Source organism: Varroa jacobsoni, unplaced genomic scaffold, assembly GCF_002532875.2.
Source record: "Varroa jacobsoni isolate VJ856 unplaced genomic scaffold, vjacob_1.0 scaffold_1203, whole genome shotgun sequence".
NCBI lineage: Eukaryota > Metazoa > Arthropoda > Arachnida > Mesostigmata > Varroidae > Varroa > Varroa jacobsoni.
In genome coordinates this window covers 452,714-466,057 of record NW_019214105.1, presented here as the reverse complement: position 1 = coordinate 466,057, position 13,344 = coordinate 452,714, and the positions used below count along the sequence as shown (strand labels likewise).

General features: G+C 39.6%; 1 protein-coding gene across 4 annotated transcripts in view; it reads right to left on the bottom strand.

The window, feature by feature from the left end:
• LOC111267627 (retinol dehydrogenase 14) overlaps positions 1–13,344 on the bottom strand; it is a 71,329-nt gene that overhangs the window by 26,420 nt on the left and 31,565 nt on the right. For all 4 annotated transcript variants that reach the window (XM_022845954.2, XM_022845956.2, XM_086971378.1 and 1 more), the window contains exons 5-6: positions 7,815–8,027; positions 1,482–1,601 (exon numbers count right to left, since the gene is read on the bottom strand). In XM_022845954.2, the coding sequence (XP_022701689.1) occupies positions 1,482–1,601; positions 7,815–8,027 (333 nt within the window). The remainder of the gene's footprint in view (positions 1–1,481; positions 1,602–7,814; positions 8,028–13,344) is intronic.

Below are 13,344 nucleotides of genomic sequence, written 5' to 3'. Positions count from 1 at the left end.
GGTGGTGACAATGTGAGTATCTTTAAACAGACAGAGAAACTATTCCAAGAGTGAGTAAACTATTAGTCATACTTCATAAACTTAACTAGCCCCAATAGATCGTAGTTGCGCAGAGAGGGCATATTTTTTTAGGTGCGAGGCTTATTGGGCTAATATTAGCCACCTGTCTGCCATATAAAAATTACTAACTATATTATTATAATCTATTAACATACCATGTAATAACAAAAAAATTAATGCTTATATCTGCATACTTTTTAAGAAATGAAGATATTCGAGATCGTTTGATTCTTCTCAAGCGTTCGTTTTTTTTTTTGATGCGACGCCAACTGGGCTAACGTTGGCGAAACGGTCAGAGGAAAAATAGCACTATGATTCTCACAAGCAACTTTCATTAAAGACAAATGCTAATTTACAAATACGCTCTGCTATTTATATAAAAAAAAAAAAAAGCCAACGTTTTTATCAATTAGGTTACTATTTCAAAACATATCTACCTAATCATGAAATTCGCTTTTAGCCAACAAATTTCATGGAACACTTTTCCTCACTTCCCCTCTTGCTGTTGTAGCAATTTCTCATATGAGTTCCCCCCTTAATTTTTTTTTCAAAGATCAGGCTCATTCGTTCGATAAGTGCCATTTCTACGAGCTCCGTAGATCTTTACACGTACATTGTATGGCATAGCTACGGTGGCTGGCTGGTGAAGGCTAGATAATCGAAAGAATAGAAAGGATTAATTCTAGACAAAGAAAAAAAAGTAGCGTCAAATAATTCTATAGGGAAATGTAGCTTTCCAGAATATAAGAACATAAACTTTTTTTGTACGATCAAAGACGAAAAAGTCAAGATCAGAAAAACAGAAGCAGAAAACGACTGATACTCGCGCTTTTTTTTTGTTATCTAATTTATTCACTTGTTTCATTGTATAAATTACTAGAATGTGTTGCTAAAAAAATTACATACATAGAGACGGATTGCCCTTTGCGTACTTTCTGCAATGGAAACGGTTTATATGTATAAGTTTTTTCTGACGCCCACCTACTTAAAGCCCGTGAAGATTGCGTATAGTCTTTGATTGGTACATCTTAGATAGTACCCGTCTTAGATAGAACGACACAATATTGACTGTGTCTAATTCTAAATGGATAAAAAGGAGTAGACTTTGATTTGATAACTTCAATTCAATTACCTGTAGGGCTTTTTTCGTTTTCTAAGTATAGTTAGGAAAGATGTGTTTTCAAAGAACTGATGAATGAGAAACAATATGGCTTACATAACTCTTAAGACCTTGGGTATGTATGTAATATTTGCTGTCAGTCTTAGGTACGTAACGGCTTGAACTCGGGATGTAATTTTGTACTTTTAACTAGAAGGCTTCAATATATGGAAATACGTTTTTAGACTATAATGTCACAACAGATTTGAAAGCAGTCAATACTAAATATAATTTTCCTTCTCTATCTTCTTTTCAAACTTACCTGGATCTACGCAGATTGAGCACAACTCATTAGATTTATACCTGCGGCATAGTTCGCGGCTCATGAGGTAAAGACCAAGCTTCGAAGCGTAATACCAGTCGCGGATTTTATACGAAGTTCCTGAAATCATGAAGTCGATCAGTATGTGCATAGCCTTCATATAATTGAATGTGGAAAAAAGCGGAACGTACGTTTCGCGCCCAATCTCGAGCGCCTCGATCCTTGCGAGTTTCTTTTTTTAACTAGCTTGCGTATCGTTTTTGTGACGCGGCGAAAATGTTACGGTTTGCTCGTATCATTCTAAAGCACAGTAGTCGAAGTTCATTACGTGCTTACAGTTGGTCTGATAGGCTATACTGTGTATCTAACCTATTTTCATAGCTATTTCTAAGAGGGTCTGATTAATATATTTACATGCGAGCATCTCTAGAGCAAAGCCCTTTTCATATAGGCCAAATGTGGGGCTCATCTCGTACAGATGACCTTGTTTCCGCCTGCTCAAAGGCTAATATCGTCTGTTTCTTACTTTCAATTAACGAATAACTAGAAACTATCGGTCAAACTGTAGCTGTTCAGTTCTGTCTTTCGACGTTTCATAGAAGCCACAACGACTTCTTTCCAAAGGGAGGTAAGCGTCCTGGGGTATCTATTGGAAAACACTGCTGGTGTACTTGACGCAGGAAGCCAGACACATGGTTTCGCTTTATCTTTCCTCCTTCTCTTTGTACGTTTGTTATTTTTTACCATCTATCGGCGGGGCCAGCAGGGCTTTTTCTGATGCCCCCGTATGTACATGGAACACTGTGTTCTATTCTGCTTGTAGCGTTCTTTTTGCCAGGAAACCCCATATTTTGCCACTTCTTCCAATCTGAGTATACCGGTTTGCGGCCTTAGAAAGACATACGTTATTGGCGCCTTACTATTTTGCAGCAGACGTGAGGCGGCAGCGCCGGAACGGGTTAAGATGGCCTTTTCGCCCTCTTTCTTCTCCATATTGTACGACATAGGGTGCTAGCATGTGTAAGGGCCATTTGCTTCTGCCTAAGTGCATCGAGGTATTCGCCAACGTCCGCTGCAACAACACTGACAAGAACAGCGACAATATTCAACAACAGCAACAAAGGGAACAAACTCGCCACACTATAATACTCGTGTGCGCGTAAAGGTTTTGCGTTCCCTTTAGCATATGCTTGGCGATAGCGCAAATAATACCCGCGAAGAAGCTCCCATCACCTTCGTTGATGCCTTTACGTGTCCGGATATGGATGCGAAGTGCTATTTGGGTAAGGCTAGTTGTTCAGTATTCTTCTAAGTGTGTATACATGTAAAAAAAGCCCTCTTTCTCTTTTAATGCTTATTTGCTACGAGGATTCTCCCTTTATTTCGTCTACTTATTGTAGGTGATGTCATGGGCATGCAAGGTGCACCCGCTGCAAATACCTCCGCCGCTAGCCTGTCACGATTTATCTTTTGCAACTTAGAACATACATAGTATGGAGATAGCATACGAAGTAGATTTCACGTAACATAAAGCAGGTTTGGTATAAACGAGTACTGGTGGAAATCCTGTGAGAGTAGCTGTCAAAGTTTGTTCAGCTTGCGAATGCTGGCCCCATCACATCGTATCATGTTATTCACGTGGTACTTCATTCTGTCAGGCCTTTCCACGCGGCCACGGTACAAATATACGGAAAAACGGATAGATTCAAAAGATTCACATCTATAAAGCAGCCGTTTTACGATGACTTTTATGCCAAATAAGGTTAATTTGTAATGTTTCATAAAATTATGTGTTAAAATCGAACTTCAAATAGGTATTAAGACTATAGTGGTGTGCTATCCCTGGAATTGTTATTTGGCCTCAACTAAGGTCTTTCGAGTTATACGTCCTGTGCCGCCATTAGGCGTTCTACCACGCGGCTGGCTTCAAGCACGAAATGATGTGTGTCCAGGCTCGGATTCAAACCTAGATCAGTATGTGTTTCTTAAGTTTAGTAAACAAAAATGCTACCATCAGGGTCACCTGGACTCCAAATCTTTGACAGGGTCGAAATGACAGAAGTCTCGCCAGTTTAGAACCATAGTCAAAAGCAAGTTACGTTCACTTAAAGATAACAGTATACTTTTGGAGATCGATCGGGTAACTGCAGAACACTCATAACAATATTAGAAAACTATTTTTAATACTCCGTCATTGTTCTGAGAACAAGGAGGTGACGCTTGTTGCAAACGTACTAGATTGATGTTGTTTTTGCGTAGCGGATACGTGAAGAGCTCAGAATTGAAAGAAAATAGATTCTGGACATGCACGACTAACTAATTCGTGCCTATTACAGGTTTATTTTCATCAGTCCAATATCGATTTAGTCATCATCTGCCAGATTTGGCTTGTGGAACTGGAACCTCAACGACCGTTATCCTTGGCACGGCTGTTAACGGAAATCGAGACAAATACGAGAGGCTTCGTCACAAAGAGTATGCTAGTTGACGTTGAAAGATCACGTGTCACTGGGTATAACAGCGGAATCTCACGGCGTGCGCCCACATGGTAGGCAACTCGAACTTTCCGAAAGGATCACCTACAACATGCTTGTTAGGAACCCACAATTTGTTTCGCCAAAAAAACTCCTGCCAAGTGACTTTGCCGTTCTATAATCGTGTCGGTCAAGGTTACAACTATTTCGTTCGACATAACGGAAGTCATAAAGCTTTGAAGAGAAGTTATCGCTGAGTCGAGCGATAAGTGCTTGATTTGCGGAGAAAGATAAAATACGTCAATAATTTAGTGTACGTCGGCATTGATTTCTTCTTCGAGCTACTATAGGTGCCACATAAAGGAAAGAGTGGGAAATAGCAATATATTATAGGTTCTGCCTTGATGCGACAACGATAAGGGCTCCCTTTGTCAGTCTGGCCTAACATAGGCCTCTGTAGTATCATATGAAATCCAAGTCACCTGAAGCAGCCGTCTGATGAAACGCCTAACGGCGAAACGGTAAACTCGAACCATAGAGGTCACCTGAAACAAATTCATAGCAAAAGCACTGAGCGAAACCAAAGTTATCAAGCCAATTTTTTTTAGAAAATGTTCGTTGATGTAGCAAATACAAAAGATCGACCGACCTATTGCTCCACGAACGAGCACAGGGCCGTTACTAGAAAATCTTTTTAAGATATTGGAAAAAGATTTCTAGCAGAAGCAGTCTTTTCTCCCGTATCCTGTATACGAGTTCATTTGTATACGCATTTCGAGCTTCATCTCCCTAGCGTGTATTATAGCTATTGATTTTGTACAACTGGCTGACCACTTACTGACTTGACTCGATCAAATGATAGAGTTGCACTCAATGAAAGTTAAACGTCATACAGTTCTGTCACCGTTGTATTGCATTATATTGGAGCCCATACCGGGAGCAATATTAATAAAATTTATTGATTGTGGCAGAATTAGAGGTGTCAGAGATGGTTCAAAGTGCCTTCAGAAGTCTGGAGAAATATACGTAGCATCTTAGCGTGATACAGCATATGCGGAGTCCTCCGATATCAAATTAGGGGCCGGGCACTCGTCCTCGTGAAGATCGTGAAGATGCAACTGTAGGCTGGCCACTCGACAGCTTAGAAAGCCGAAATTCTAGATCACGTATAATGAAATATAGGACACAAAAATGAGTTCGCTTTAGCTAGGCACCGAATAATGAAGTTGTTTGAAACTAACTTAGCCGATGTTCAAAGGTAGTGTTCTCAAAAGCAAGCCAATTTAAAAAACACTGCTGTGCAAAACCAGGATATTTTAAATCAAAGCGCTGAATAAAACTAAAAATTGTTATTCCAAATAGAAGAAAAAACCTCACCGCAAACCAACTTATCAATTTACATGCTAAAAGCCATCCCCTTGTATAGGTGTCGTCAGAATCGTGATTGTTTTAGAATATAAGGGTAGTTTTAATCGATCTCTATATTGATTTTTCGGATGCTTTCCGTGACAAATACTAAAACAGATAGAATAAGCTTAAAATTGTCGCTCTGGATAGCCGCGAGTAACTGGCAAAACAACAATAGTCTAAAATACGAATTTTGTACTCATTGTTCTCCTAGAAAGACTAGCACTTACGGAGGTATAATATCATTTTAAAAAAAGCTTTTACTTGTGCTATACTAGCGTGTTTTACGTTTCGTTAGCCACATTATATACATTAGAAGTTATACTTGAGCGTTATATGGCATGTACTGTGCAGATCTTAGAAGCTGATTCTCTGTCGATACTTTTTCAGATCTGAGCTGATGTGACCTACCACTATCATTTATATTAAGCTTAACGCTTAAGGGGTGCAGGATAAAATTGAAGCTTGGAAAAAACGACGATCTGCCGTTGAATCGCTGTTGTATACCACGATAGGGTAGGAGTAATGCAGGAAATTTAGAACCCCAGAGTATCCGATACTAACCCCAAAGTGCACACACAAGTCGATATAATCTTGTGTTAGTATCAATCTTATCGTTTGTGTCTAATATCTACATTAGCGCTGACGGTATTAGTTTGCGTGTTTTAGGTCTGGTACTTGAGCCGTTACTTAAGTGGTTGGCCCCTTTCCGCTGGAAACTAAGTGAGTTCCCAAACTCGAACCCAGACCACTACATGTTTCCAAGTTGAGCAAACACACATGCTTCTCAGCGGCTGTGGCCTGCTTTTAAAATCGCCCTTTTTAAACGCATTTCGTACGAAATTTGCTAAAAGTGTGTTTGCAGAAATTGGGGATAACATAGTAGGCATCTTTGTCCTTGTTAGTTCTCCTGATTAAACGCTAATTTCGTTTAACATGGACGTCTACATTTCTAGCGCTAGTGAACGGCAATCAATCGTTTAGCAACATGGTGACGATAGCAGCATCTACGTAGGTGCCATGTCACCACATTGTACAAATTTATAAACGAGGTCTATGTACAGGTGTACAAATCACACAAAAGCACACCAGTCGGAGTTATACAGCCAGGTCAATTCTACTTATCATTATTATTATCGTTAGTGAATTGTATACAATGTTATATTGTTGAGCATCTATTTAAATCATAGAGCAGCTGTGAACAAAAAGCAACACGTAAACCGACTATGAAAATGCAAGTCATCCGAATGGCGTCCGTTACGACCCGAACAAGTACCTGAGCAGATCGTTCGCCTACGTAAGAGCAGTCCCGCTATATACGGTTATATAGATTCTATATTTTCGCCTAGTATTTTCACCTATGTTATCGTATCAACATAATTGTCTAGTTACGTTTTTTAACCTGGAAATTTTGCCATGTTAGCACGAGCATGAGTTTTACGTCGACACTACACTACACTCGACGCAATCCCGTTGTCCTGCAATCAGTTGCATACGGACACCGACTTCACCGTTCGACTACGGCCCGTCAGTCTATTAATAGAGCCCTCACTATTTCTGTTGCACTTCAAAAATCGAATATCGTGATAATGAAATAAGTACAATTTTTGTAAGGGGCTTCCTAATCTTCGGGACACGTTGTGGTCTAGGTTCGAACCCATAGGGCATAGATGAACTTCGTTTCGTACTGGGAGCCCTAACGACGCTACCGGGCGTAAAAGTCGAAATATAGATATCTGCGACCCTGTAAGTTAACTTGATTTCATAAATAAAGTAACAAAATTTTCACGAATGACGCGACGTCGCGCGTTTAAACGCTTACGGTAATGCGCAAATCTCGAGTATCAAAATTTCTATACACGTTTTAATTAGGGTTTTTTTTTTTTTTGCCTAATTCACTGCTGTTTTTGATACGTCTTGATTGGAATCTATCCACGATAATTAACGTATTCCTTAACCATCGTTTGAGATCGCGCAAATACCGACCAGTTGCAAAGAGGTCTACAGCCGATCATTGGGCTTTATTTCAAGTGTTTGGGTAATGATTGTTATGTCAGTATTATATCGCGTCGCTTAGGTGACCTCAACCGTAAATACACCTCACGCCACGTAGTCTGCCTTTGCACGGATTACAACTATAATATCTAATGAATTACTCACTGTAGAAGCTTTGTTTCGCATCTTCATCTAGGAACGGGCTTCATCATCTACCATGCTTCGTCAAATATACATGAGGTTATTTTTACTATTCGACTAGACATTGAACATGGCGCACTCGTCTATTGAACGGTAACGGAAGTTATTTCTTTAAATACGGGTATTTAAATTAAAATTACGCTTCGTTTGAACTGGCAACGGGCTGGGAAACGTTTTGTCTACTCGACACTCAGTAAGTATACATAGGTACTATGTTGAGAGAAAAAGCCAGGCGAAAATAGAGTTCCATTTTTACCAGATTTAAGTTCCATTCGTTGCATATCAAATAGCAGATGAAGATCACCCTCCGCAAAGCGACCACACGTGATGTTTACGACCCGGCCGAGGCCATGTTCCGAAGCGCGCATCTTCGGCAACAATAAACGAGTCAGCTGGAAATGACCGACAAAGTTGACAGCCATCATCCGATCGACGCCGTCAGTGCTGAATTCCGGATCGCATAAAATCCCTACGGTCAAAAAACGAGGCAAGGAAAGAAACGGTCTTACACTGAAATTTTAACAGCATCGTCACTAACTAGCCATGTCACAGGGATCAGGTTTAACTATCTCGTTAAGGCTTTTATTTAGGAAAATCGTTAGGTAAACGCTATATTTTCATCGTTCAAAGGTAGATGCATCAGTTGAGATAAAAATTGAAAAGAAAAGGGCTTATGTATGTATAGTGGATCGGATTAGATTAGACGAAGAAAATTGTCCTCCCAGAACTATTTACATAATGTTTTTCTTTTCTTCTTTATTAAAACAAATCACTATAATTGTGTGTGTCTAGCTGGTGCTACCCGTTTTATTAAAAAATATGAAATATTACATTTAAGCGTTACATGTTGCATTGTGTATTAATACGGCGCGATTGAAAATTCCACGGTATACCGAAAGGTGCCCTCAATATCTTCATCAGCTTATAGCCTTTACTGAAGCAGAATGAAGTAATAGATCTAGAAAGCAATCATAATCAGTAGGGCCGTCAGCATAACGTATTGAACGGAATAACAAAAAAAAAAAAAAAAAACTAGATTTTTCTGCTATGTATGGTCGATACTGTTTTACTCATTAATTTAAACCGCTGACTTGTTTACTATATGATGTGTACTGAAAAATACTAAAATCTCGTTTTTTGTGTTAATCGATTTGTTTGTCTGACAGCGTGGAGCAAACTGAAAAACCTAGGGGGCGTTGAAGCGGCAATGTGTTAAGGCGGAAACTTTTTTCTAGAAGCCGCTTTTCGAATACGCGGTAAACACAACTAAGCCGTTTGAGCTTCGTTTAACAATATAAAGCTTTGCTGTGTGAGTGATTAAAACCGAAAACATATCGCCTATCTTTCCCATCGAATGCCTTATCTATGACTAGCTGATATATATGTAAAAATAAAACAACAAGTCAGGGCTTGTTTGCGTCAGGTGATCTATACAATTTTGTCACATTGTCGCAACGGTAAAACATTATGCACAGTGCCGTAACAACTCAATGGCGACAGGAGTCTAGAAGGGTAGCGGGTCTGAGGAACCCTATCTCTAAACAACAGATTAAACGTAATTTCAGAGTGCATTTCTCATGTTGATACCTTGACAAAGCCTTGGATAGTAGCGTAGTTTCAAGACAGAGACGGTCATCTGGTCGAGAGCAACTTGAAAATAACGCTGATAAAAACATCTGAACGTATTTCACAAAGCTTTCTTCGTTGTCGAGCTATTTAATTTATTCTATATACTTGAATAGAACGAAGACTGTAAAATTTTATTTGAATAGAACAACTTCCCTTGGCTTTCTTCACAGTAATCGGTAAATCACAGTAATTATTTGTTTCACCTACATTTTGGCCACTTCCTTGCATACGTCTGGCCCTGTTTCTCAAATGGCGACGCGGATAGTTTCTTTAAGTTTGTCCACTATATTTTTACGTACTTTAAAAAAAAAAAAAAAAAAGCACTTTCCGGTGCGGTACGTACACTGAAAGCATCATTAGCCGTTTTTTTTCTTCATATTCTAAACTCTGTTCGCTGCTTGGAGATGATCGTAAGCTATCTTAAACTTTTAATTATTAAACAAATTTGGAAGACATGTAGTTTTAGCACGACAACTTCTCTCCCTCTTCGTAGCTAATACAGTAGGAGATCGCCCGTAAATCTGACCTCCAGGTAGAGTAACCTCCAACGCCCCCTCATATCATGTGGCATAGCTCTGTTCGACCTTTCTTTATTGTAGTACTTAAAAAACAAATGTTTTATCATAGACGCTGGATAGCACTTTTCGCCGCTATTAAAGAAATTGGGCGGAAAAGTTGCCAAAGACTAAGCAAAGCAAATATGACGTAGCATGAATGAAGCCAATGATGCTCATCTTATATCGTAGAATGTAAGTAAAATTTAATAGTAATACATTTTGTTATAAAAAAAAAAATGATGCAAGTACACTAGGTTCTGTTTTTGTTGGCGTCATTTTGAGGTCTCTTCCGATAAGACGGCCGTCCCCGTATCAACCCTGGTTTTACGAGCTCAACGATATCGCACGCTATGTATACATGCGTAATTTTTTTCTGCTTGAGCCCTAAACCTGCAAGAATTGTGCAGACTTTGGAACGTGCCACTCCGATAGTATGTATCTTTGCCGTTCATACATTCATAGCTATTATATCAAGACGCTCACTTGGGCATAGAAACATAGCGACGCTTATCGTGGTAGTGTAGTAACTGCTTTTCATTTTCTATTCTACAATGCATAATTTACATTGTAGGGATGCTTATGGAGTATTTGCGCATTTTATGTTTTCTTCAAGGGTGGAGAATCTGGAATTTCGCGATACGCTGCTATTTTCATTTCACTGAATAACCCATATAAATAATGTTTAAACTTGCTAAGGGACTTCAGATCGACCATTCAATGCATGCGAGTGATTTTCAAGAGTTTCCTAAGAAAAACCTGAAAACTATAGACAAAACTATTTTTCCTGTTTCTGTCTGTTGGGATGAGAGCCGACATAAGTTCGTGACCGAAGCGAAATCACCATTGTGAGGATGCTTAGTGGTTAATGTCTAGCAAGGTTGTTTAAACGTAAATTAGGTCTTACCTCTTGATCTGGTCGAAAATTACGAAGTGCTACAAAATCCGACCGTCTGAGTCAAGCAAAATAAGTACCCAATCTAATAAACAAAGCCGCCTCTCCGTAAATGCGCTGAGGTTGGACGAGCAGAAGGACAACTACTGAATTTCTCATAACCTTTTCCAAGGTCCATTAGAAGAACACGGCTGATGGTCGGTCGACACGGCCTCCGCTATCGTTATTTTACCAATAATCAGTTAACAACACCGCGGCAAAAGTTTGTCAAGTTCTATTATCAAATGGAATGCATGGTCAGCACCTCGTTTCGCCTGACAATTTATGGCCTCTGATGGTGCTTCCAACACGGAAGTGCTCCTGTGCTAATTACTGGGCCAGAGGTGTTCTCCTGCACCATAAAGTCCCCAACAAACGTGTCGCCCGGGCACACCTTGATCTAAACTTAGTTTCAGATTCGCAAATTCATAAGTCTCTCCCTAGTTTTGTGTCGTATTCAAGCGTCAAGCGTATCTACACACTATCGTAAAACGGCTTCGCTTCGTATTGTGAAAAGGTAAATTGTAGCAGCGAAAAATTTGTACGGTCGGTGTTGTTGACACCGGTTCATACCTTAAGGTTCTGCACATTATCCAACAATATACTCTACATAAAACTCTAAGTGTTAAACTCACAAGTTTCCGGAATAATCATGCCGTGCCGTCTGTTTTTCTCTTTAGCGTAGGTCCGGTCGCCCAATTATGAAATCTGTGACGCTGGAATTTCTCATTTGTTGCTTTGCTATTATCTTTCGGGCGCTCTGTCAAGGCTGAGATATTATAATAAGATCCTACACGAATTTTAGAACATTTTGATTAAAGCGCGACGTTCTGTTAAAGCCCGACGTGAGTCCGACGCGAACCTGTGTATTGTGTTTCGTGACGTGTTATATATATATATAGCAAACAACAACAGACCGGGGTCTTTGCCCCGACAGCTATTAGAGCAACGGGAGAATGGATCCTAGTAAAAATTGAAAAAGAACCGAAGTAAAGACAGTTCTCAGGATGGCAACAGGTGGTGAATGCGCATGCAACAGTAATACTCGCACCTCTCGTTAGGTTTAGGTATCTAATATAGAAGGATAGGAAATGGTGTCTCAGTGTTAAACACCTTCTGTTGAGTTGTAAGCGAATGTAAGGCTATGGATAAGTAATGCACACCTTAAGAAGTATTAGCATGAAGACCATTCAGCTGCAGCGGAAACCCGTTTCAGCTATTTTCTGAATAAATTGCCCCTGTAGAAACAACTATACAGGTATTTATAGGCATATATACGGGAGCCAATGAAAAGCGTACCGTATCCGTTGAGTCTTGATAGTATAAGCGAATTCTTCGAGTTAAGGAATTTTCTGTAATCCAGACTAACGAGAGAACCGTAAAGGTAAATATCTACCTAGAAACTGAATCTCAAGAAATATCATATCGGGTATCTTAGTGCGATAAAACAATAGAGTATACTAGCATTAAAAAAAAAAAAAAAAAAACGAATAAAAACATGAATAAGATTAACTCTTATCTCATTAAGCTGTTGATCTAGTTGTTATATATGTGTTGGGCAAGTCCTGCTTCTCTGAATTACGCTTTTTAGATGGCAACAATTTAGGCAAGGATGGTCTAACCTTGCCGAACTTCGGAGCCACATAGATAGATTAAATTAGACCTCCACTCGGAATTCTTCTTGTTACCCTTAAAATGCTCTTTTTTTTTGGAAGAACTATTCGTTCTAGGCATCATTGTCAAACACAGAGTTGGGATGGCACCATACGCACTCACATAAGAACAGCGTTGCACGCTACAGAATTTTTCTTTATATTGACTTAGAACTAACATGCGGAAGAGATTATTGATAGTAGTGTGATTAACAGCGCGTTTCGTGGTTCAATACGTTGTCGTAAGAAGATCTTCGTGGTAAAATTCTTCACAATCCATCCTATTGTCCTATTTAAATAGAGGCTAGCCTATGATGTCTAATGAAAAACATTGATATTAGAACTAAACAGAGCTCATACGATAACGTTAACGAAAATCGCTTCTGCTCTAATGCGAATTTCGTCTAAATCTATTTTCAGGAAATCGACGATCACAGTTCCCACGCTTCTCTAAACTTTTCCGGCCCTCATGTGACCCTAAAATTCATTTCAATCGCTTAGTGTTTCCTCGAGAAGGCGTTTGCCTCCATACACGTCCACATTTAATATAATACCATTCTGCCCTTTAGTGCAATCAAGTATATAGAGAAAGCAATGTTGATTGGGCAGTGTCAACGACACCCTAGCGGTTGCCAGACAGACGGGCTGATTCAACAAACAGTAAAAATGAATCTGAAAACTGATCCGGTGCGATAGGAGTTCGGTTGAGTCAGGGGAGCATATTCTCCAATAAGGTGATCGCTGCCAAGCAGCGGTTTTAGATGCGATAGGATCTAGCTGCCCAATTAACGTAGGCCGAACTTCACTAACTTCCGAGTGGAACTTACGGACAGGTAGCAAAACGCCTCAACCGTTGCCTATACGTGAACGGTTAGTTAGTTTAAGGTCGTAACGCAAAACATTGTAAATTACTGTTTTGCCATATGTACAAAGAGCTAGACTTTAGTAGTTTAATCATAAATACACGACGTCATGCATTCAAGCGTATAAGAAACTTTAACTAGATAAGTTGTAGAG